General features: G+C 39.4%; 1 protein-coding gene across 1 annotated transcript; it reads right to left on the reverse strand.

Annotated features, from left to right (window-relative positions):
- Positions 1-2,207: 2,207 nt before the first annotated feature.
- LOC113767390 (protein argonaute 1) lies at positions 2,208-10,796 on the reverse strand. Its single transcript, XM_027311470.1, has 22 exons — positions 10,631-10,796; positions 8,837-9,531; positions 8,517-8,731; positions 8,267-8,416; positions 8,022-8,155; positions 7,682-7,791; positions 6,616-6,722; positions 6,030-6,168; positions 5,830-5,946; positions 5,564-5,671; positions 5,386-5,457; positions 4,737-4,859; positions 4,482-4,647; positions 4,122-4,381; positions 3,850-3,992; positions 3,641-3,703; positions 3,501-3,564; positions 3,275-3,410; positions 3,107-3,180; positions 2,917-3,011; positions 2,802-2,833; positions 2,208-2,721 (listed from the first exon to the last, which is right to left on the reverse strand). Exons 2-22 carry the CDS (start codon positions 9,521-9,523, stop codon positions 2,498-2,500), a joined length of 3,219 nt encoding a protein of 1,072 aa, XP_027167271.1. The 5' UTR covers positions 9,524-9,531; positions 10,631-10,796; the 3' UTR covers positions 2,208-2,497.
- Positions 10,797-11,000: the final 204 nt, after the last annotated feature.

The following is an 11,000-nucleotide window of genomic DNA, read 5'->3' on the forward strand; positions in this document are numbered from 1 at the left end:
ATCTTTTCAAGATATTTATCAAACATTTGTCCGTTAACTCTCTGAACCATATATTGACAAGTTATACCACAGTAAAATAGGATGCTTTTCTAAGACCTTTTTCTAAAGGGTTAATTACATCTACCTCCCTCTTGATTTGGCCAAACTACTAGTGGACCCCTTGAATTTTAAAAAATAACAGTAATCCCCTTTCACTTCAAAATTTTTTAACAAAATTTTTTTATCAACTCTCAATGTTGCCCCTCCAAATCTTTAATCGCCTTACTTCAATTTGCTATTTAGGTTGGAGAGTATCCAAGAAAGTAACAAAAGCCCATCTAGTAAAAAATTAAAAATTTTAAAAAAAAATCAAATTATCAAAACAAAGGACAACCTTGGATGAATCCCAATAACCCATTCCATCACAAACTCCATTAAAATAACTCTTGGATGAATCCCCAACCGTCTCCTGTGACTATCATGTTTCCTTCTTCTTCATTACCCACAAGCCTTGCATCTTCCATTTTTTATTTGATGGGTTTGGATATATCATTTATACATGCCTATGCCAGTGAATTGTAAAATCCAATAGATGTTGTTTGCCATTGGCAGATGCAAGCAAACTAGTGAAGTCAGAAATCCCCAACAATTTGGAAGAACCAAAGCCTATCCTTGCATCATAAATCGCTAAGCAGATGCATCTATCTATTTCTATGGCTTATACTCTTCTTATTAGAAAATTGATTGTGGTTATTGGAGGTGCTTTGGAGTTGGGTATTGATATTGAGTTACAGAAAAAGCAGATGCATCTATTTCAAGGCTTTTGTTTGCATTGTTGATAAAATTAAAAAGAGATTTTAGGGTTGAGGAGTTAGGAGGGTTGAGATGGTGGTGAGTTTTGGTCATGTGGCTAGAAAGCAACACAGTTTGATTTTCTTTCCATTTTGTATTGCAATTTTTTTCATTTTAAGATTTCCCCCCCCCCCCCCCCTCTTTCTTGGCTATTATTTTATGGTTAAACGATTTTCATATTCACCTAGGATAGGTTAATTTTGTCCATATAAGAGGGAGGGCTAATTTCTCAGAATATTGCCTAAAAAAATCCAGTTAACACCTTTTAGCATTTGTCAAGTCAGTGAGGTTTTGCTGTTATTTTCGAAAGCTCAAGGGGTCCACTGGTCAATGAGCAAAACTACAGGGGAGACAGATATCAAGAGCAGCGGGGTTAATTGTTATTTTCTAAAAGTCAAGGGACCTACTGATTGTTGGGCAATACTACAAAGGCGATAGATATAAATCACACTTTTTCGAAATTTCTTTTTTTAAGCAGGGAAAGAGAGAGAGAGAGAGATTCAAGAGGCAACGAGAAAAGGAGGACTTAATCCCAAAACCTTTAACCATTCATTAGACTAAAACATCCTCAATTCTTTACTTACTCTCGGAGCAAAAAGATTATAAAGCAGATGGAAAAGAGCACCGCATACTTCACTGAAAAGAAAAGATGAAATCGCCCCAGCAGTCAAAGCCTCAAACCACATCGCTAGATAGAGCCTAGAGGATTCTAACCCTTCTCGTAGCAGTCTGCAACCTCTAGAGCCTAGAGGATATTGCCATCCTCTCAAGTTCGGCTGAAAAATTGTACGTCCTAGGCATTAGGACATCTGCTTTAGCAGGGGACCAAAGATTTCCACAATAACTCATTTTTAGGAGAAGTCAAGGCGCTGCTACATCAAGCAACAAACACGCGTGATTCAAACATCCTACCATGGACAACTCATCATCAACAGACCAAGAGCCAAAAAACCTTGCAGGTAAAGATGCAGCAGTTCCAAGACTGGTAGATTTAGAAGCATGATTTGAGAGGGTACTTCTATGTCTATGAAGCATAGCAAAGCCCACATACTTGAACCACAAAGGGCATAATTTTTTTTTTTTTCCTGTATAAACCTACTCTATCCTAATCTCCTATCCTAATCTACAAGGAGGGGAGCCTAAGGAAGCTTGTGTACCAAGGACTAGTAGGTATGCAAACCTAACTAGACTAAGGGGGTGTTATAACACCTCCCTTGGATTTTTTTTGCAGGTGGGATTTGAACTCCCCACCTACTTCAGGCTACAAAGAACAATGAATATGCTAACAAAAAACAATTAATGCAACCCTTTCCAACTTCAGGCTACAAATGCAAAACAGAGCTGACGAATGAATCACTAAAATTGAAGCCCATGTCTAAATAGACGACCTACCAAACAGTTCCAAGGCAGCATGATATTCAGCAATCACCAGCAAACATAACACAAACAAGATTCGGTTGCACAACCCAGAAAACACGAAAACAAATACAAACTTAAACTCAACACACTGAGCAGTCAACCAAAAAAGTTTGGTTGAGATCTAATGTCACGTTGAGCTATAGTCAGCCACGAAAGTTTGGCCGAGATCTAATGTTTCTCAGTACGTTACTAGCAAAACAAACCACTGTTCGACATAAAGCAGCAACTTCCAAAGAATGTGGCTGGCTTAACAATAAAACATAACCCTCTTCACGTTGTCCTTTAGGGCAGGAAGAGGCCGAACATTGACATTTGAACCCGGTGCACGCGTGCTCCTTGCACCACCCCCAGGACCAACACCGCCGCGACTAGCAGCAGCACTACTTGTTACTGAACCACTATCAGATGTCTCTGGCTCCATGTAGAATCGCGCACGAAAAGCAGCCAAATGGGCATAATAGGCGGGTGGCACTGCACAAAGGAAGAGTGAGCATCAGCATCGCCCCTCTCAACACACTTATTCAACTTGGAAGAAACAGAAAAAATCTTACCAATGGAAACAGAACGAGTGCATCTTGCATAACTGCAACAGAAATGAAGAACAATTAGCTTAACTATCTAGAGGAACTAGGCAAAACATTACAAAGAGCAGAGTGATCCAATTACGTATAGCAGAGATCGTTTGTAAGAGATTGTAGGTGATCAGCTGAAAAGTTGTTCTCATCCCACAAGACATGATAATGTGCTGGTCGGCTGGTACCCTGTTAACAAGAATTCTCCATGACCATTCAATATTCATCATTATATATAAAGCAGTTAATTTGTCTTCAACAGGAGAAAGCAAGATATGTCGTACCTGTATTCCAGCATGGCTGCAAAGGTAGAAATCAAATTCCGTTGGATGGCAGATCTTTGAATCTACAACAGTACCTGAGATTTCCCACAAGGGAGAAAATTTAAACATCAGTTTGTACCACTATCAAAAAAATTTTTGAGCAGTGTCATACGAAAAAAGATTACGCACCAGGCAGAATATTTCCACTTCGGTCAACTGCATTCCGGTCATGATGGTTATTGGCAAACAATCTTGTATGGTGACGTTTCTGAACAACAACAAAAGTAACTGGGGGCTGATAGTTTGGTTCCAAAGAAGCACATGCCTGTAACAAACACAAGAAAACAGTAACTAAGATGCGACATATTCCATCTTAGCTGAGAGATAGAAGGCAATCAGCGAGAGAGGCTTTTACCCTGCGTATTGCATCAAGTTCATAGAGTAATACTTGATAGAACTGCCCCTCACTGACACCATCTCTGCAAAAGGAGTACGACAAATCAGGCATAACAAGTGAATGGAAAAAACACAGGGATTGCAGCGCATCCACAATACCTATAAAAAATAATCCTCTGCGGTTTCTGTCCAGTTGCTTTACGGAAAGATATGAGGAGTTCCCTGTCAACACAAGTATAGTCGTCAGCTTGTAGACCAGAAAATGTGAAAAGTAATTGAGAACCTTCAAACAAAAAAGAACCAAGAGCGCGCAGAAGAAGACAGTCAAGGAAGTGAAATAGGAAGCGGCTGGAGGAGAGAAATCATACTTGATCATGCCACCTGTCACAGTTCCCCTGCCAGGATCTTGCCAAGCTTTAAACAGATCTTGAATCAGCTCTTGACGATGTGCTTGAGCACTAACCAAACCAGCATATTTGGTAACTTCAGGCCAATCCTGAGATGCAACCACCTAGACTCGAACACAAACAACAGTCAATCATGGCACAATGAATCCCAACAGTTGCAGAGAGAGAGAGAGAGAGGGGGGAAGAGGGAGAGAGGTGCAACGAAAGCTGAAGCAGGATGAAGAGTGTCATACAGCTGCAATGGATGGGCTCGAATCCTCGCCAGGGTGGGGATGTGTAACGTCAGCGCCAAAAATTATAGTAGGTCTGTCACTGACTAGGGGTATACGACGAGAAAGAGCATCAACAAGCACTGTGTTTCTTCCTCCAACCTTCACATTGATCTTCAATGCAACATTGGCAAGATATTGTTTGCTCAGCCTGAAGACGTGCTTTGTCAGACAACACTGGGAGACAATTCCAAGATCTGTCTCACAAATCCGTTTCAAATCACCTGTTAAAAGGTCCAAAAAAAAAAAGCACCAATTAGATGAGAAATAAATCATACGTAATATATCTGGAACACAGAAGACGATTTGTAACAAGTGCTTCACCATAAAGAGAGCCATTATTGTCGGGCAAAATAACAATCAGCAAGTCCAGTTCCTTCTTTGGAGGTGGAAGGTTAGTCAAGGCTTCATGGAATCTAGCTTTTAAGGCTCTTTCAACTTGATCAGGACGAACATACATTGGGGCCAAAACAGGATGAGGATTAAAGTTCTGCACAAATGAACAAACAAGTTCCATTTGTTAATATGGAAGTTTAAGATCTCAATCAGAGTGAAAGAACATCTCAAAACTGTACATACCATTCCAGAGGTTATACACATCTGGGCCAGCTCATGACAAAAGTCACGAACTGCTACATCTTTCACATTGCGAGAGAAATTTACACAAATCCAGTTATTTACTGTTCCTCCATTAACCATTTTCTGCAAGACGTCAATGGTATTATAAGTACTCAGCATCCTAATTACTTTCATTAGAAGCAAGAACTCAAAAAGATAAAAATGGATAATATGCCAACTACAAAGACTACAACAAATCCTTCCACACGAGCATCACAAACTTTTGTTTCTAATAGACAACTACTTCCAACATTTTACATGTAACATACTCCTCATACAATTGACAATAGTAGCTACGTTAATCAAAATGCACAATTCATAACCACCAGCAAATAGACATGTCCCAGATGGCTGATACTTTTTAGCAACCATGTAGAATTAGCTTCACCTTCTTTTTCCCTTTACATAAGACTCTGAACAAGTGGACCAAAGGGTGGATTAGCACAAACACGAGGACTAGCATGATAACTTGCATCAATACAAAAAGAAAATTTTCAGAGTTTATCATCACATCCTCCATTTTTGAGTCTTATTGGCAACCAGAAAAGAATCACTGTACAAGATTAACCCAATACACGTTAACATAACAGCTCTACTTGATGGAAATAACCTTGTTCATCATGTTCCATTGCCCGACTTGTGGCAGACAGTCCTTCTCCCGACCAGAATCGTGGTACTTGAGCTAGAAATTAGAAGTGCAGGGGAAAAAAAGATTAAACCAACAAGGTACCATACTGCGTAAACATTCAAGACCGCAATAGGCTGGAAAGTATATATGATATCCTTACCCGAGGAGCAGGTAAAATGCGGGCTTCAACTTGAGCCAGCTTCTCACTAATCCTGATACCGAACTCTTTAGCATATGGGTCATCAGCATAGGCATTATGACGTACAGTCTGAAAGGGAAATACGCAAGATATTTGAAGCACTTCCAAAGGTCCAAAAAGTTATCCAAAAAGACAATTTAAATGAAAATACAAAATTATAGCCAAATATCTTTTGACCACAAAAAATGAAGTACTTGCTGATGGAGACAATTTATTCTAAACCTTACCTGAAGAATATCACGTTCCCTCTCCTGAGGACGCTGGCAGGTCACTTTCAAAAGAGCAGTTATCTGTCTCTCATTCAACCTCTTGGAATACCTCTGGCCCTCAACAATCTTACAGACCTAAAACATAAAACATTATGTAAAAACAAGAGTCATAAACTTCAGAGAGAAATAGAACATTCGCATGTAAAAATGAAGTCAACCTCCATTGGCAAGTAATTTGGCCTTTGCTGATTTCCAACTTGTAAACAAGGCAATTGCGTATGATGAATCACAAACCCATATGTCTCATGGAAGTACTCAACAACAGATTTCATTGTACCCCTCTCGTCGACAGGAAAACTAGCAAAAATCAAAAAAAATAATTACCAGAAGCACATCAACAACTTTATATCAAGTTAACTAAGCATTCCAAATAGCCAGCCAGATCCTTGCCATCTACAATTTTAAGAGCAAGAACCCAAAATTTGAGGTGAAGGAACACACACTAAGCTGTACATGCACATAGGGAAAAAATTGTTTTATCTTTAATGCCAATTTACATGATTCTGTTGTGCAAAATGTAACTTCATTCCATTTCATTAATTAAATTGAAGTATCGATGTTAATGCAGCACTCTTTTGTCTTTTTATTCTGCATTTTGAGTTACTGTAGATCTTGGCTACTTTCTTTAGTGTAGAGAGTGAACCATCAAGAATATGCAGGACCAAAAATGTACTCTCCCAAATCCCGCTTTCAAGCCATGCAGGATAACCAACATATTGATTGATGAGAACAGGCAATTCTTACGACAGCTCGCGTGTTGCTTGTGATGTAAGACCAGAGATACGATATTTTCTGCGCATGTTTCCACGATGTGTAACCTCCACCCTCACTCCCCTCAGTGCTTTCTTAATCTGCATAATTGTCCAAACATCAGTACAAACACTGGTCAAAGACGCACATACAGCAACACATTCCCAAATCAAGACTTCTCCATCTGACTACTGAGTACCACTTCCACAGAAATAATAATAATTGCCTAAGACATTATACATAGGGGTCAGACAGGTCTGACACACCAGGACACAAAATAGGTCTTGAGATGCACAGCATGGATCAACGATATTGCAGTCTTTGAGACTTTTTTGTGCCAAAAACAGTATTTCACAAATTCAGAATGCTTCAAAATTAACTCTCAATAAAAGTCAAGAAAATAAGTTCACACACCACAAAAGAAGAAGTTACAGAAACAGTGACAATTTTTCAATGTTTTAAACTCAGTAATGTTGCTTAAAAACATCTAGTATTTCAAATATTCTTTTAAAAATAATAATAACAAAACATTTCCCAAATACGACATTCTAATGAATCAGCTTCATAAATTTCTTTTTCCATTTCCAAAAGGTAATCGCATCCAAAAGAATTTCACTATAGTACCAGTAGTATCTTATTTTTATTTTATCGAATGCTATAACATACAATCTTCAAAACCACGAGCATAATCCTAGTAATCTTAAATGGTCCAAATATTTTTATCTCTAATCTTAGTGTAAATATGAGGTGAAATACTCATAAAATACCTGTTTTGAATACCAATTTTCAGGGGTAAAAAAAAAGACAGATTGTGACCACCATACCATTAGCCATCCTTCAAAGGTTAATAACAGAGACGAAAAACCTGTAATCTATGAGAACACAAACACGAGACAAGCTGTATGTAACATAACAGCTTTTTTGCTTCATAACAAGAATCCCACATTAAAAAGGTAGCAGATACGATAAAGATGAGAACAGCATTAAGCTGAACGTTCAACAAATTTGAGGCCCAGGGTTAAAAAATATGGATGGAAGCCACAAAAAAGAAAAATCTTACCTTCACACGATCAGCATCAGACAAAGGTCTTGATGATACATCCCTGGCAAGAAGCTGAGTCACAAATTCGATAACGGGAAGTGGCTCGATGAAAGCCGTGGATGACATATCTGCTCCACAAACCACAACAATTACAATTGGGGAATAAACAGACAATTAATCACTATGATGGTCAAAATAATCATCACAAAGAAACTGACTCCAAACAGAAAAGTGACAGCTTTTAACAAGTCAATGATCTACATCCATATAATAAGACAGTAGAAACCTTCCGACCAATATTGGGAGACCAAATTATATACAACAAAAACTACAAGAGCAATATGGAAGTATTTCTCACCAATATTTAGTGATAACCCCATCTGAGTAGGCCGAATGCTTTGATAAAAACCACGCCAACTTTCCAGACCTTCACCTAAAGGCTGCCTTCTTCCTAAATCAGGGGAATAAAAAGAGCGGCCCACAGGAGTATACCTTTGAAAAAAAAAATCAGAACAGAAATTAGCAAATACCTAAATGACAGCAGATTGATAAGATGATTAGAACTGCAAGAATGGAGCCAAAAAAAAGGTATGGACTGCATACCGAGTTGTCGGTAATTCACGAAGAACAATGTCCAAAACTTGAAGAGCTTCTTGAGGGGCATCTGCTTGTCTTCCCTGCAGAAACATCCCTAAATGGTGCAAGTCTGCACGCGCTGCCAATTTGATTACAACTTTAAAATCCCTCTCTCTCCTGCATCCATGAAAAAGCATGTGATAATCAATGAAATTTCCATTAAAAAAGGATTATATAAGTACAGAGGGGAGTTCGAAACAAATAATATACAACTAACCTGCCAGCACCTCCTTGATTTCCTTCATCCTCATCAATCAGGGTAATCTTGAACTCTTTGGAAACAAAAGGGAGTGGCCCTGCAGTATACAAACTCTTTCTCCCATCATAGGCAGGAAGCCTTTTTCCAAGATGAGATTCCTTGTACAGTTTAACCAGCTGGTCCATGACAGCACGGTTAACACCTCGGGATGTGATCTCAGGATTGATGGATACCTAACACCCATGAAAATTAACTTCTCATTTTAAGATCAAACCAGCAGACAATTACAAAATATACACATATGAGAATTTAGATATAGCTAGCAAGAAAAAGCTCACATCATATTGGTGCAAATCTTTGTCTGGCAATTCAGCAAAGAAGTGATTTGCCTTGACAATACACTTTATGCCAGTGCTACCCTTCCCTGGGCGCTGAGGAAACTTCATTGACTTGCTTGAAGCAGGTTGAATTGCCTGGCTCACTTCAGGCTGGAGACTGAGTTGTTGGAACTGCTGCTCCACTGACGATGATGATGGCTCAGGTGCTCTGCTTGAAGAACTAGCCTCACCCTGTGATTCTACAGGTCTCCCATAAGGCATAGGCTGAGTGGTCACCCCAGACTGATAAGGAGCTGGGGTTGCTTGATGCAGCTCGGGAACTGGTGCCACAGAAGGCCCACCAGATGAAGGTATCCCACGGCCAACAGCACCACTTCGCTGGCGCTGGGCCGGTGCACCTCCTCGTTGGTACTGCTGAGTACCCCTGCCTTGCTGGTATTCAGGAGGCCCACCATGATATTGTTGAGGAGCCGTCCCACCTCGCGGTGCACCCCCTCCTCCACGGCCACCATATCCTCCACGCTGAGGTCCCCAGCCTCTCCCTCCACCTTGGAATCCACCTTGCTGCTGTGGCTGCTGCTGTTGAACTGGTTGGCTAGGTTGCCCACCACCACGGCCAGCCCCAGTTTCCTGGGAACTGGAACTCTGTCCCTCACTAGGAAGTTCCGTTCGCTTCTTCCTCACCATGGTAACAACTACAACAAAAGCGTCACAGCAAGTAAGCAAGCAACACAATCCATATCTTAACTACATACCAAAGATGCATTGACCAAAGAGTCAGACTATCACATGCTAATTCACATTAAAATAACCAACAAATCCACCTAGACCTTATCAGCTAAAATCGATAACAAATTTCTGCAGTTACTTAAACCATCATTTTGACTAGGATAATCATGTAAATCACATCCAGATAACATGTCTACAGCCCAACTACAACTACAACAGCAAAATGTCCTATAAAAAGTACATCCACGTCTTGAATGCATGTAAAAACAGCCTTCAGGAAGGTAATCAACATAACAAAAATTAGAAAATAGACTATTAGCTGCGATTGTTCTCTCACATGAAAACAGTGATGTGAACTTGAAGCGAAGAAAGATTCTCCTACTAATTCATTAACTTCAATGAACAATTTCCACAAAACAAACATCCCTGTTCATTCACAGAAGTATGTCATATGTAAATTATCACGACGCATAGGGAAGCATTGGTATTACCCGAGAACAAAATACACGCATGACTGGCAGTAGTCTAGAACCCAAACCCAAAAAATCTGAAAAAAAATCATAATCAACCCCAAACCAGAAAAGAAAGAGGGAAGAAAAAGGGACGAAGCTTTGACTAAACCCTCTCCAAAGGCAAAAAAAAAAAAAAAACTTACTAACAGAGCACACCCATTCACCGAAAGTATTCATCTAACAAACCCTAAGCCCAGAAAACAAGGGAAAAAACGAAAGTCAATTTCCAAAAATACAAAACATGAGGGAAAAGTTGAGTAAAATCAATTTTCCAAGTTAACCACAAAAAAGCCAGTAGTTTTTTCAGATTAGATCATCAAAAAATTCTAGAAAAAAACCCAAAAATGCCAACTGCAGTCAAGTGAAGAGTAAAAACTCAGATCCAAACAATATCATTAGTTAAATCACTAAGATCTCACTAAAACTCACTCGAAAACCCAAAATAGAAATCACGTTACACCACAAAAATCCCAAAATCCACTAAATTACCTAGATTCCAAAGCACTCAAACCCCAGCAAAAACCCAGTAATTTTTACCCATTTTTTTTTTTACCTTAAAACCGCTGATAAAAACCCGCCTTTTTCCTCTCCTCTTCTTCCTACTTCACCACAGCCTTCTCCGCCAGTAGCAGAGCGGAAGATCTTCGCTATTTGGCTACTCTCTCCGACTGCAATGGTACCTCCTCGCCTTTTAGAGAGAGAAGAAGAAGAAAAGATGATAGTGGAGACCGTCTATGATGAGTCAGACGTACCCCTCTATTTATTTACCCCCGAAAACACACACACACAGTAAAAAGTTTGGGAGTTGAGGATGGAAAAGAAAAGAAGAGAAAGGTTAGGTTGAAAAGAAAGGAAAAGAAAAAAAAAAGATTTTAATGTTGTTTTGAAATTTACGAAAAAAGAGAAAATAATTTTGGACATAT

The sequence above is a fragment of the Coffea eugenioides genome, chromosome 4 (assembly GCF_003713205.1).
Source record: "Coffea eugenioides isolate CCC68of chromosome 4, Ceug_1.0, whole genome shotgun sequence".
NCBI lineage: Eukaryota > Viridiplantae > Streptophyta > Magnoliopsida > Gentianales > Rubiaceae > Coffea > Coffea eugenioides.

Coding starts and splice junctions, on each gene's coding strand:
- LOC113767390 (XM_027311470.1), bottom strand. CDS start 9,523: ATGGTGAGGAAGAAGCGAACGGAACTTCCTAGTGAGGGACAGAGTTCC. Junction 4,382..4,481: donor CAATAATGGCTCTCTTTATG/GTGAAGCACTTG, acceptor ACCTTTTAACAG/GTGATTTGAAACGGATTTGT. Junction 3,704..3,849: donor GTGACAGGTGGCATGATCAA/GTATGATTTCTC, acceptor TTGTGTTGACAG/GGAACTCCTCATATCTTTCC.